A 14,363-nucleotide genomic window follows, 5' to 3' on the forward strand; every position below is an offset into this window, starting at 1 on the left:
TTCGTAGTCAACATCGCTCCATCCGCAGATTCTCCGGCTCCGACTCCGGCGACGAATTCATCGGTAAATTCTCCTTCTCCGGCAAATTCACCTCCAACGCCAACTCCAACTTCGTCTCCTCATTCCGATTCACCACCAGCACCTTCACCAGATAATTCTCCTTCTTCTTCGCCTTCACCTTCACCTACACCATCACCAGCGCCATCTCCGGATGAAGCGGCAGATAACAACGCAATTAGCCACACCGCTATCGGCAAAGACGGAAAATCGTCCGGCGGAGGAATGAGTTCAGGCAAGAAAGCAGGAATAGCGGCTGGAGTGATTGCGGCGGTGTTTACGTTTGGAGAAGTGGATGTTCACGTGTTTGGATCTGCTGTGTTTACGTTTGGAGAGTGAATTTCAAGGTGAAGCACCAGATTATAACACATGTCCTTGATCTAATGGTTCTGATTTGCTTATGCACCATGCATAAGGAAATCCTTATGCATAATAACTTTTGCCAAAGAGAAGTTCTAACTTCTCTCTACCTTTCCTCCCGAGCTCTGTTTAGGGGATACCCTATTCATCTAAGTGGTGGTTGTCCCCAGTACTTCCTGGCCTTCCCCAGCACCTCCTGGTCTACCCCAGCACCTCCTGGTTTTTCTTGTTTCTTGCCTTTCACTGTGGTTATGTTTGGATCTAGATCTCGTTACTGATGGAATCAAGGCAAAGGGGTGATGTGTTGGTGATGCCTTCACAACCCTTGACTGCCATAACTTCTCCTCCCCTGACACGCCCACCACCAGATCCTCCGCCCTCTTCCCTCAATGTCACAGTCCCTCCTCCACCAGCAAACACGTTTAGGAAGAGAGCTCCACCAAAGCCACCATGGATTTTCGACAGACTTGAGTCCTCAAGGGCGTTTGTTTCAAAATCAGTTAACTTTGTTTATTGTGATGTTTCCTTGTTTTCCATGTTCTACTTATGTTGTTGTGTATTTGTGTTTAATTTAAAGTGTGTTGTTGTGTTGTTGTGTCCTTGTTCTCTATGTTTTACTTGTGTTGTTGCTTTGTTTGCTGTTGTAAGTGCCTTTACCATGCCCCTTTTGGGTAACTTGTGCTTCCAAGATGTCAATAGTAAAGCTGCACTCTACATGTTTGTTAAAATGTCCCAAATGAGATGGATGTTGTCGGGTAAGAAGGATTGGGCAGAGTCACATGATGTTGCTGATACCAACTTGTGCAACTCCTCTTTGTTTCAATTCTCATCCAAGCATGAGATCAATCTTGACATAATCGAGACCACTTATAGTCGAACTGTGCTTGCAGCCGTAGCCAATTTGATCCGTAATTGGATAGATATAAAGACTGTGGATTCCCTCATTTTCGGTGTCATTGATCGTGTGCGGAAGACTTTGCAAGCAAGGTTGTTAGTCTGTAGATGTTGGTTGAACAACATTAATTTGGCTGCTAGTCAATCTTTGTTTAGTGATGATTATCATATCTTGTTAGGCTTTATTTGTAATGGTTTTCTTTTATCCTGTTGGAGATGTGTCCAAACACTCTATTCACTGTGTAGCCCTTGTGGCATTTGCTTTGATTGAATGAATTTGCTTTTACCGTCAAAAAAAAAAGTTCGCTTAATCTTTTTAGTTGTAGACAACAACTGACATACTAACCTGCCTGTAGAGAAAACAACCCAAAGTAGAGCGGAGACAATGGGAAAGGATCTCGAAGGCATTACGACCCCAACTGTTAAACGCCTTGCTCCTCAGAGTCTCTTCATTAAGACATTGGAAAGGTACACATTTCTGAATTATTATCCCACTTACCTTTCACTTTCAATTTATTTACTTGGTAAGTGCCAGGGTGTTTGCAAGTATCATCCTTCATCAACTTACAACAAAGCATTGTACGACCTTCCACAAAGTCAAGTTCTTATCCACATCAGATCAACTTATAATGCAAGTGCTTAAGTATAAAACTCATTTGATAATAAAATATAAAGTTATTAGTCATAGATATACTTAGCGATTGACTTGGAATTTTTTTATGTTTAATCTACTTTTAGCTGACAGAAAATAATTGTGATTGACTTTTAACTTCTTTAGACCATATTAATAATAATTTCTTCGTTCCTAATTTTTTGAAACCTTCTTAGGCCATGTTTGCAGAAACAATTTTTTACTTGCTTATATATAATCTTTTTCTGTAACAAAGATCAAATCATGTTATACTAATTTCATATTAATTACTTGGAGAACTTATGGATATACTAATTTCATATTAATTACTTGGAGAACTTATGGATATAAAGGTAGATATATCATAAGTTGTTTTTATAAAACTCCTAAATAGTCTTATAAATACTTATGCCAAATCATTTATGCCATTGGATAAGTTGAAATAAATCAAATCAAATAGGACACTTAAAAGTTATCATAGTGATCTTTTTAAGGTCCTTAACATGAATGCTATATTTCACTCTTAACATAAATTCGAATTTATATATCTAAAAAATCATTAATTTTGTGACATCTAAAATTACACTCGCACAATTTATAACGTCCAAAACCGCACTTCCGAAAACATTAAAGTTTTCGAGTAGAAAATGTGGAGTGAAAAGGATCGTTTTTTTGTCAATAGCTTAATGGCTAGAGCTCACACAATTAAATGTGGATATGTGGGTTGAAAATGATCGGATTTTTTTTTTTGTCAGGTAGCCTAGTGGCTAAAATTCACCATTTTTTTTGTCAGGTAGCCTAGTGGCTAAAATTCACCATTTTCAAGGTGAATAAGTGGGGTGTCCGGGGTTCGAACCCCGACCCCTGCATATAACAATGCATGTCCCTGCCAACGGAGTTATGTTCACGGGGACTTTTAAAAGAGGTATATTATGATTAAGGCATTGGGCTTTTAATTCTATTGAAAAATAAAATTTTCATCCTTCATTACCCTTGGAGTGCTTGACTGTTTGTAAATCAATCTAATAAAAATTGAAAAATCAATATAATTTTTTTTGCAACACAATAATTTTTATATTGAACTGTTAAATTTTAAATATTGAACAGTTAAATTTAAAATTTTAGATTTATTTTCATGTCAATTCAAACAAACTAATATGCTTACATACTTGTCTTAGAAATAAATACATACATCATTTTTTTGTGGTGTTGGGGTTCGAACTCCGGACCTTGCATATATTATGCATTGTTCCTAACAACTGAGTTAAACTCACGACGAGACATACATAATTTTATTTATAAGTTCACATATTACTCATTCTTATAATTGTCTTAAATATTAAATAAATGGTTAACATTTCCTCTCCAAAAACTTTGTATAAATTTATATATATCTCTCTCCAATATTGAATTATTTATCATTTATTATTCTTTCCCTTTATATGGTTCGGCAAAACTAACCACACCCTCTCTAAAATGGAGGTTTGTACTGTCCTCCTCTTCCTATTCCCTTCTATATTAGTTTATTTTTATTTTTATTTTTCATTTCGGCAGATGTGGTGTGGAGGGTGGTATATATTAACAAGCCAAGATGAGGAGTTATAAACAAAGGGAGGCTCATTGCATATATTTTTATTCATCTGAAATTAGTAGTCTCTTGAATGATTGAGAGAAAGTGTAGACAAGGATGCGGTGATAACATACAACTCTTTTACCTATAAACACCATTCCCATATTTAATTATTATTGAATCTAAATCCAATCCAATCATTTTCTTTAGTAACAAATGTGCCTCTCATGCCATAATTTTATATTTAGTTGATTCACCAGCTTCCCATATATAATCAACAGTAAAGAAACTCAATATCACAAATTCATAATCAACATTTTTAACAATTGTATTTTATAATTTTTCTCTAAAGCTGAACAAATGGAGCAAGAAATTGAAAACATGATATTCAACATGAGTTCACTTGGAACAAGTTTCTCACAAAAGTAAGAGCATTTAATTGTTACAATGAAAAAATGACTGCATTTTTGTTTGTTTAATTAATTAATTTTGTTTGATTAAATTTTGTGTTATATGTATGAGCAGGAGAGGATTATCAAGGTATTACTCAGGGAAAGCAAGATCGTTTGTTTGTATGGAAGATGTACATTCGGTTGAGGATTTGAAGAAACCAAAACATCCTGATGCAAAGAAAAGGAAGAAACATTCTCATAGGAATGAATTCATCAACCTTAATCCATATCATTGTCGAAGGGCGCCAAGTTGCACCCAATTAACTACCTCATACGTCAATGCTTAAAATTTGTTCAATTTGGATGTTCACAATAATCGATACATGTTTGGATTGACCGTGGATTGACAAATTTAGTGTGACACCGTTATTTTATTCAAGCTCTGAAGCGTAGTTTTTGTCAAAATCATGATGTTCACCATGATTCTGACAATCTCACTGTCATTCCAAACATGTGTTTAGAATCATTATTACTCTGCTTTCTCCCTCATGTTGTATATATGTAAGTTAATTATTGTTTAATATTTCTAGCACTTGCGCATTCATGCGGTTTATATACATTGTACAGTTTCAATATAGAAAAATGAAATCATTTTTTTTTTAAATTATCCTTCTCAACACTATAATCTTCGCCAATGTGATGCGGTTTATGTACATTGTACGGTTTAATATTTCTTGGCAAGTTTTTTGAGAAATTATATCAAACACTATAATCTTCGCCAATGTGGCGCTATCTCGATTCAATAATTGTAAGACTTCTATTTGAACTTGAGGCTACCTATTAAATTTATAAGAGATTTTTATCATTTGACCCGTTGATCATTGATTCAATTTTTTTTCTTCCATATATGCTCACAAGTTTATTATTCTATATTTTGACATCATGAATTGACTCATCTAAAGACATGTTTGGATCAATCGTATAAAATGGCATAATGTGGTCAAAGGTTATTTTGAATTCCTTGTTAGGGTTGATCTTGTGGTTGCAGATCAGGTTCATGTCCCCCCAACTCTAAAGAAATGAGATCAAACTTAACAATATCCAATCATATAACTCCATTCCATGCTATCTCCCAAGTTAACTCTATATATTTTGAATTCTTTGTTAGGGTTGATCTTGTGGTTACAGATCAGGTTCATGTCCCCCCAACTCTAAAAAAATGAGATCAAACTTAACAATATCCAATCATATAACTCCATTCCATGTTATCTCCCAATTTAATTCTATTATATAGAGGAACTCCATTTCATATTATCTCCCAATTTAACTCTATTATATAGAGTTTCGTCAAAAAAAAAACTCTATTATACAGAGGAGTTTGAAATCTTAGTAAGGAAGCTTGCCCCATTATTAAAAGAGAATTTGTGGCTCCTTACAACTATTTTGCATGTTCGGCGTTCCCTATATGCAATTATGGGAAATGCTAGGAACACTTGCTCACACACTCTCTTTTACACACTCTCTTGGTGTATGGTTCCACGTGTCCCACCTTTTCAATTTTTTACTTACAACCGGCTCAGCAGGTAGAGATATGTTTCAAACACAATTTTTTATTTTGTTTTTTTTAATTCTTTATTGTTTTTACACTTATCGTTGTTTTGAATCCAACCCCCCGTCATCGTCCTCGCCGTTTGCGGTACCTGGTTATTCCTCTTCTATAGTGATTGCACCGTCGCCTTTCTCAGCTACTCGGTAGACGACCGTTCCTCCTCGTCGTACTCTTCTCTCTCACCGTCGTTGCTCTTGTCCTCACCGATCTCTGGTTGTCCTCACCGGCGGTGGTTGTTTTCAGATGAAGTAGAACCTCTAATGGTTATTTGCTATTTGGACTGGAAGCCAAGTGAACATATTTTTCCACTGTTGTGGTAGGATTCTTGTTTGCGGCGGAGTCCGATTGACCACCACCATCGTAGATCTCATCCTCACACTACATCAACCCAGAAAATTTGGAGTGATGCAATGTTTTTTTTTATGCAATGTTTGAATGTTAGCTAATATTTCAATAGAAAATCGATTGAATGCTTTGCTTTATACAATTAATAATTGAAGATTTGAACATGGCAGTTGTGTAATCTTTTCTCCATGGCAGCAGCGGTCCGTTTGCAGAGATGGTTTTTTTTTTGTTTTGACAAGTGCAGAGATGACTTTTGAGATGCCAATAATAAAAAATAAAAATAAAAATAAAAAAGTAATAAAAACATTTCATTCTTTAAATGCCGGTAAACAAGGTAAAGAGATAAATAAGTGGAAACGTGGCACCATACACATGGGGAGTGTTAGTTGGAGAGTGTTTGAGTGAGTGACCATAGCATTGCTCATGCAATTATTTCGCTCCTTGTTTTAAATTGTGTACCATAAACAATACTACCTCGTGAGCATTTTGTCAAAATTACGGAGATTAAGAAAGTTGGTTTAAATTTGTATATAATTACTATTGTTTTTACAATTTCATCCTTAAGAGAGATAATTAATTTATATTTTCAACATAGAGGAATGCTAACAACACTCACTTTTCAACACTCTCTCTAACATTCACTCTTTTATTGGATGGAAGCAATGTATGTCCCACCATTTTTTGTGGGTTCAATTTTCAAAGTATCCACCCACAATGATTCAAACCAATAAGAGAGTGAGTATTAGAGAGAGTGTTGAAAAGAGAGTGTTGCTAGCATTCCTCTTCAACATAATATTTATTGTTGATTGAAGAAAAAGATGCAAAATAAATAAGGGTATGTTGGTAAAGAAATAATTAATGTACTTGGAAATATCAAAGGGGTCTTGTAAAAAGGGACAATTTTTTTTTCTTTTCAAAAGGGTTTTATAATTAGGGACGGAGATAGTAGTGTACATTCATGCATCTTTATAAGTCGTTATGACTTGAAAGTGTAGGGGACTTAATTAACCTCCCAAAGTGTTTCAAATGTTTGAATCTCAGTTAGAATTATTACAATGCATATAGTATAAAGTCTAGTTAGTTATAGATTAGAAATTACCTGCAGTGCAAGTTACAACTCGGTTGTCAAGTGTTGGTATTATATGTCTGTTAATGCATCTTAGCTTGGTGTAGAGACACTCTTTGGAGTATAAATACACGGGGTACTCATTGATATCATTAATGAAAACTCTTACTTTCATTAATTTCCTTGTTTCTTGATATGGTGTCAGTTTTTCTCTTGAGAGAAATCTAGTTACGTTCCTAACTGTTTTGTTGGTTACTCATCCCTTTCGTTGATATTCATCTTTGATCTTCAATCTTTGCAATTTTTTGCATTGAACATTATTTGTTAGTGTGTTCTTGGTTTCATCACGATTGTGTGAGTTGTGTTCTCCTTCAATTTTGGTGATTTGCTTGTTCTTGATTTTCATAAAGATATTGTGTTTGTGTTGTTCATCATTTCTGGAGAAATCTTTGGTGATTTCTCAGTTTTGATTGCCTCGTTATCTTCACCAATTTCTCATCTTTCTTGCTCTTGATTTTCAACAACGTATTCATGTTCATCAACAACAATCAGATTCCATCTTTTTTGTACATCCAATCGAAGGACCTAATTCAGCTACAACTTCTCATAAGCTCAGTTGATCCAATTACCTCACATGGAGTCGTTATATGCAACATGTTTTAAGCGCCAAAGACAAACTTGCATTCATCAGTGGCTCTACGCCAATTCCATATCACCATGATCTTAATAAAGGTATGTGGGAAAGGTGCAACCGCCTCATTCACTCTTGGTTTGATTGATTTAGTTTTTGAACCTATTACACAAACTGTTATTTTTCACGATACTATCATTGATGTTTGGGAAGATTTTAAGTGCAATCAAGTTTAATGTGTTAAAATTTTCATAGAGGTTAATTTCTATGCGAGATGATTTTGGAATCAAAATTTCATATTCATTTTACAACGGAAAGCAATCATCCTCTTTAATATTATAGAGAACTGTAACAAACGTCCTTAAAGTAATTTGCTTAAATAACCGAAAGTGCTAACTTTTTACATTAACGTAATAATAATTTTTATGGAGTATATGTTTGACTTATATTTTTAATTTTTTTTTGTTATAATAGATTTCTTAAATGATGCTTTTAAAACACTTGTTAAAATGACAATATTTATAAAATGTCAAATCCCTTGTTAATGTGGTTTGGTTTGCGTGCATTTGGTATATTTGGAAAGCAAGGAACAAAAAATGTTTCCACAATAAAAAATTAACATCAGAAAAATTATGTAGGAAGTGAAAGTTGTATCTTCAAATTGGATGCGTTTTAGAGCTAAGAGTTTAGATTACAACATGTATCACTGGTGTCTGAATCCGAAGGCGTGTCTGGGCGATAGAGTGAATTGAATTTTCAGCACAATTTGATTTGTGGTATTTTGTATCAAGTAATCCTGCTGGTTCAGTTCAGTAGTTGTGGTGGTTTGGGGGTGTTTTTTTTGGTCGGTTTACACTGTGGTTGTGCAGCTTCTTGTGGACTGTGTATATAGTCTACAGGTTTTGTGCGCTGTTTCTTGGTTGGGATAGCATTATTTCTGCTTTTGCTGTCTCGGTTGGGCAATAGTCGGATAGTTCCGCCGTGGATATGTGTAGCATACTCTGTATTTAGTGGTGATGGTATTTGATCTTTGAGGTTCGAAATTTTGAGTTGCAGCTGCGGAGCATTGGGAGTTTTTGTCGAGTGCCGTGAGGGGATTGGCTCATATGTCTAGCTGTGTGGAGGAGCTTAGATTATTTTGTGGTTTTTGTGGAAGTGCCATTCCTTCGTATCTTAGTCGGGCCAAATTTCATATCTTTGGGCAGCTTGAGAGGAAGTATAGTATAGGATTGAGAATTTTTTCAAAAGTGTGGAGCAATATACATTCAAGTATGTTTGGTGTGGTGGGCTTCTTGAATTTCAAATTGCGGCAGTTGTGTGAAGCATGTATTTTTAACTCAGTCTCAGAGGTTCGTTTTTTTGGGTGATTAAGGTGTTATCTTGATAGTATCTCAAAATCCATGTTAGTAGATGCTTCCTTGCATTTTCTTTTGTCGATCAGTGGCCTGTTAGTGGCTTGGAGCGATATCTAAGATGCCTAACTCCTTGGTCAGCTCGGTTGTTGTAACTTTGCTATGATGGAAACCGAAGTTTGTGCATGTGAAATGGATTTCTCTTTAGTTGTTGGTAGAGGTATGTGCGTGGGCTGCCTGGGATTTCTCAGTAGAGCCTTTCTTGAGGTACAAGTGAGAGGTTCATTGATTTTGGAGCAGTGTGTTGTGAGGTTGTGCGTCTGTCTGTTATGGAGCTTTGTCGCTGTAATTTTGCTAGGCTTATGGCATGACTTGTGCCTTCTTCTTGTTATATTTTTAATAAATTATTTTCTTTGCTTTTTTTTTTTTAAAAAAAAAAAAAAAAAAACAATTCACAAGACTTTATGAATGGTTTTCTTTCCAACCAAAAAATTGAATGGAATTGACAATAAACTGCGTAACTTACTTACTGTGGAAGCTAAAGAGAGATACTCCTCGAAAGTCAAACTCTTTGATAGTAAGTTGGCAGATGCCATGCCACTCAAAGACAAAGCATTTTAGCAAAACCGTGTGATGTGTAAAGCACACGTCGATCTTCTCCAACAAACCCCTCTACTTCTCTTTAACTACCAAATTGCCATAACCTTCTTTTATTTCTATTTTCTCCTTCAATTCAATCTTTCTTTTCTTCGTTAATTAAGAAAAGAAGATTTATCATTTCATTGCACAACACAACCATGGCTAAACCAAAAGCCCCAAAGCGAAACCTAGAGTCATACTCAGTCAAACATATGAACAAATCTGTCACAATCAAAGGTATACTAACTCATTTTATTTTATTTTCGACCTCTAATTTTCTCTTTCTCTTTCTTAATTTTGATTTTTGTTTGTTTCAGCTGGGGATTGTGTGCTTATGCGTCCATCTGATCCATCCAAACCCTCTTACGTGGCAAAGATCGAAGGGATCGAAGCTGATTCACGAGGTGCTAACGTTAAAGTTAACGTCCGGTGGTATTACCGGCCGGAGGAGTCAATTGGTGGCCGGAGACAGTTTCACGGTTCAAAGGAGCTTTTTCTGTCAGATCATTTTGATGTTCAGAGTGCTGATACAATTGAAGGAAAGTGTATTGTTCATGGTTTCAAGAGCTACACTAAGCTTGATGCTGTTGGTAATGATGATTTCTTCTGTCGATTTGAGTACAATTCTGCTACTGGTGCTTTCAATCCTGATAGAGTTGCAGTGTGAGTTCTTTTTTTTTTTTTTTTTTGTTATTTATTATCATGTTTTATTTTTTAAAGATATGATTTTTGTGTTGGAAATGGAATGAAATTTCCTTTTTTAATGAAAAATTTATATTGGGTTTTTGTTAATGACAATGTTTAAGTAGCAATTAATTTAGATTATGTTTTGGTTAATGACAACTTTAGGTTTCTGTTTCTTAGATTGTGTTTGAAGATATTGCTTAGATTTTGTTATTGCAAAATAGAATTTGGGTGAGTTTGTTTAAGATTTTTTTCAGAAAAAATCTATTTTTTTTTTCTATAAAAAAAACCACTTTTGTCATTTTAAAAAAAAGATTTGTTTCCTCTAAAATGAAAGCTATTAGGATTAGCTTTTTCCGAAATCTATTATTTGCTCCTTCGATTGGAGAATGAAACCTGTTCCTGCCTGGCTGCCTCGGAATACAGAGTTGATCACCTGAATGGTGATGATCCTTCTTCTCCAATGCAAAGGGGTAGACACTTCGATGTCAAAGTGAGGCAGGGTGAAGAATAGGGCTTGAGGGATTAAACCTGGGGTTATCCCCTTGGATTATGTTATGATTGAAGCATTTTGATTGGTTGATTCCATCATCCTTATCCTCAGTTCAGCTCCGCTGTAAACCTGATTTGGATGAGGACTAGAGTGCTGCGCTTCAACAATGGATCTTTATCTGGATTCTGGCTAATGTATTGTTCATTGCTCAAATTTTTCATGGCAGGTATTGTAAATGTGAGATGCCCTACAACCCTGATGATCTGATGGTTCAGTGTGAGGGCTGCAGTGACTGGTAAGTTGGATATTATCTCTACTTTATTCGTCTTCTACTCTGTTTTTTTTTTTTTTTTGTTTATGTGTTTCAGTATCTGTTTGATTTTCTGGACTCTTGTATGTCTGGTTCTGTGGACATTTTGCATCATCCTCATGTGAAGAAAACAAGTATTTTAAGTCGGCATTAACCATAGGAGCATCATTTTTCCTTGAGTAAGACAACTCTTTCCTATGATATTTTGGTACTTGGTGGCGTTGCTTTATGAATGATACAATTCTTAATAGCAGCTCATAGGTTTAACTATTTTTTGATGTAAGTGATTTCAGATTCTGCTTTGTTTCCTTCTGGCTCGCTGCTTCTGTCTAATTGTTATTTAATGCATGCTTTCGATACCCCTGCTCCCCAAACCTACTCTCCCTTGTTCTTCTTATACAGGACTTTTATTCATGCATAGATTCATGCTTTAGATATGTGTATGCTTGTTTGGATTATGGACATTTAGATTGTATCTCCCGAGAATTATGTTTCTTTTGATTATACTTGTAATTGTTCATGGCATATGATATGATATAGGTAAGCTAAAGACAATAATAATTCTAGTTAGGTGGTCATGTTATTTAGCTTTGTTGGAATTTCTACATGCATAAACAATAATAATTCTAGTTAGGTGATTATGGAATTTCACCCAGTTAGCCTATTTAAATGAATATAAATGGTAAAGAATAAAACAATCACTACGAATTGAATATATGATGGTGTTTTTTTGTATTTCATTGAACAAATTAACGTAGTTGGCATGACATTTCTTTCACACTGGTCCGGTGTCTCATTGCTTATTTCTTTATTATTGTACTTTATTGCTTTCACACATTCACATCTATGCTTAAAATTCACTTGAATGGGATTTTTTATGCCAAATTCTGCCTTAACTCCGAGGTCCCGTAAATATCTATCCAAGTGGATATTTGAAATATGCTCAAACAAATTAAGGGTAAGTGGCTAATGAAGATCTGAAATGCTGGGAAAGATTCAGAGGTTTAGTTCTTTTTAGAAGAAGAAGAGGAGGAAGAGGATTAATTCTTTTTGGGGATCTAGTCCTTTCTTATTCTGGGAGGGGAATCTTCTGTGTAATTATTCCTGGTGGCAACTCTAGTAGCACACAGCCACATGCACAGACTAATTAAAGAATAACCTTAGATAGAAAGATAGATTTTCTGTTGTGACAAACTTAATGTGGTTATCCCAACTTGTTAAACTGTTTATTAGAAGAAAACATCAATTTAAAATGCCTTGTATGACATTTTATTACTTACTTTTATTGGAGACATGATCAATTTGGATGGTTATTTATAAACCATGATAAATGGAAAAGATTTGAGGTTTCGGTACCTGTTCGATGAGGGTTTATATGAAAAATTGTTTTTTTTGCAAGAGACCTTTATAATGGGGATATCAGGCTTTTGAGTGAATGTAATCTTAAGCATAATATTTGTGATTCAGGTTTCATCCTGCTTGTATAGACATGACTGTGGAGGAAGCCGAAAGACTTGACCACTTCTTTTGTGAAAGTTGTTCCGTTGAAGGTCAAAAACAGCTGCAAAATTCTCATTCTGCTACAAGACTCGCAGATACAAAGGTATATTTCTAACCACTGTTGTTTGATAGTATGAGAACGAGCTTGTTTTCAGCATTTATTTGAATTGACTTACCTGACCACTTAAGATCTTTGATATCTTAGTCTACTTTCCTGTGTAAGATGTATTATTAGATTATCTGTTTTTAGACTTGGTTGAAAGTTACTTCTTCTATATGAGAATATAACTAGGCATGGCAAATTTGAATTTAACTAAACTATTTTTAATGAACAATAACAAAAGTCTGATTGTGACAAACATGCATGATCGAGACTCAAATATAATGTCAGAATGTTGTATCTACTTCCACCTTTTTTTGGGTTAATTTATGTTTCTTCAAGGTTAATGCTAATTTTAGGACAATGATCTCTTTTTTTTAATTCTTAAGCTGCCCATTAAAGTAGGCAAAGCTTCGTGTTGAATTGCTTGAATGCCTAATGAGCAGGCCCACTATATTTGGTCTACATTTTTCTGAAAATCTGCCTTTATTATGTTATTATAAAGAATAATCAAGTTTGACAAGCTGAATTTTTTTGATATATCTGCATGCTTCTCCTTAGGCATAGCCATGGAAAACAATCATATATGGTCGACATTGCTCTTTTTAATGATTTATGTGAGATAGATTGCTGTTTTCTTGTAAATTTTTCTGGTGACAAAAGAAAGGATTGATGTATTAGTGCTTATATTTTGTTTGGTATTGTAGGTGGATACTAAACGCCGCCGAAGGTAGAAGCGATGTTATGTAAGGCTTAAAAAGAGGTAGATCTGTAATGGAGGGGACCCTTGCTTTTGTAATCCTGGGTAGGAGCTGAACAAACTCTGTGACAATGGTATCTAATAGTAAACTATAGTCTTTCTCTACTTTCATGGAAGAGAAGAGACTAATTTAAAAGTCTGTCAATGGTTTAAGTATCATCCCTGTTTCCCTTGGAAGTGGAGGATGTGTTTCTTTTATTATATGTAATTATTATGTGATGTAGATTCTCTATCTATCCCCATCGGGTCCTTGTTCATACTCAGACTTTTGTGAAGTAGCTTGACTTATTTACAGCCAGTAGACACTACTTTAGTAAAGGATCAAGACTTTCTATTCTCTAGTGATGTCATCGTGTTCGTAGTTGGCGTGTCAAAATGACCACACTAAAATTAATGTGAAATTAAAAGGGACAAAACTGGTGTTATTTGTATTACTAACATACCATATTTGATACTCCATTTATACAAGTAATTGCAATTTTTTAGAATCAAACAATTTTTGAGAATCAAACAAGTTGGGGGCTGCCATCTAAGTTAATATCTGATTTTACTTGACACGCTGCTAATTTGGTACAGACTTATAGAGCATATCTAGCATGGAGAAATTAGTGGAATTCTCTTCCCATCCCCAGTTCTAGTGACCCTCGAAAATCTGAAATTACCCGTTGGCCAAAATATCCCGACATGTTTTATCTGGAATATAGAATCCAGACAGAAAAACAAAAAAAATCCTTTGGCAAAACTGTATATTTTGCTCATCCAGATGTGGCATCATCCTCTATGTCATTAAGACTGTTATCTTCAACATTCTCATCACATTCTTATCGTCTTCAACTTACTTATCATCCTCATCTTAACTTTTTCATTACCCTCAACACGCTTAAGTTTATTATACTCACATTTTAGTAAAATATTTGAATTCTCTGTCTGATACTTCATGTTTACGGTGTCTACTCCATAGTTGAGTTGC

General features: G+C 35.0%; 2 protein-coding genes and 1 long non-coding RNA gene across 5 annotated transcripts; all 3 read left to right on the forward strand.

Annotated features, from left to right (window-relative positions):
* The first annotated feature begins 498 nt into the window (after window positions 1-498).
* Window positions 499-4,521, forward strand: LOC146943186 (protein OXIDATIVE STRESS 3 LIKE 3-like). 3 transcript variants are annotated; one of them, XM_085757284.1, is made up of 4 exons: window positions 499-1,399; window positions 1,668-1,779; window positions 3,865-3,937; window positions 4,038-4,521. In XM_085757284.1, exons 1-4 carry the CDS (start codon window positions 695-697, stop codon window positions 4,249-4,251), a joined length of 1,104 nt encoding a protein of 367 aa, XP_085613410.1. In that variant the 5' UTR covers window positions 499-694; the 3' UTR covers window positions 4,252-4,521. The 3 variants fall into 3 exon arrangements, with proteins under 3 accessions (XP_085613410.1, XP_085613411.1, XP_085613412.1); XM_085757286.1 differs by lacking the exon at window positions 499-1,399 and adding an exon at window positions 2,736-2,867 and having other exon boundaries at window positions 1,663-1,779; XM_085757285.1 differs by lacking the exons at window positions 3,865-3,937; window positions 4,038-4,521 and adding an exon at window positions 1,847-2,105.
* An 855-nt stretch (window positions 4,522-5,376) lies between these two features.
* LOC146943187 (uncharacterized) lies at window positions 5,377-6,022 on the forward strand. The gene is made up of 2 exons (XR_015032978.1): window positions 5,377-5,487; window positions 5,626-6,022. It is a non-coding gene; the product is annotated as an uncharacterized LOC146943187 (long non-coding RNA).
* Window positions 6,023-9,665: 3,643 nt separating this feature from the next.
* SHL1 (PHD finger family protein / bromo-adjacent homology (BAH) domain-containing protein) lies at window positions 9,666-13,730 on the forward strand. Its single transcript, XM_085757290.1, has 5 exons — window positions 9,666-9,783; window positions 9,864-10,209; window positions 10,950-11,018; window positions 12,501-12,636; window positions 13,341-13,730. Exons 1-5 carry the CDS (start codon window positions 9,705-9,707, stop codon window positions 13,365-13,367), a joined length of 657 nt encoding a protein of 218 aa, XP_085613416.1. The 5' UTR covers window positions 9,666-9,704; the 3' UTR covers window positions 13,368-13,730.
* The last annotated feature ends 633 nt before the right edge of the window (window positions 13,731-14,363 follow it).

The sequence above is a fragment of the Medicago sativa genome, chromosome 3 (assembly GCF_051527215.1).
Source record: "Medicago sativa cultivar Bolivia chromosome 3, Bolivia_mono, whole genome shotgun sequence".
NCBI classification, from domain to species: Eukaryota; Viridiplantae; Streptophyta; class Magnoliopsida; order Fabales; family Fabaceae; genus Medicago; species Medicago sativa.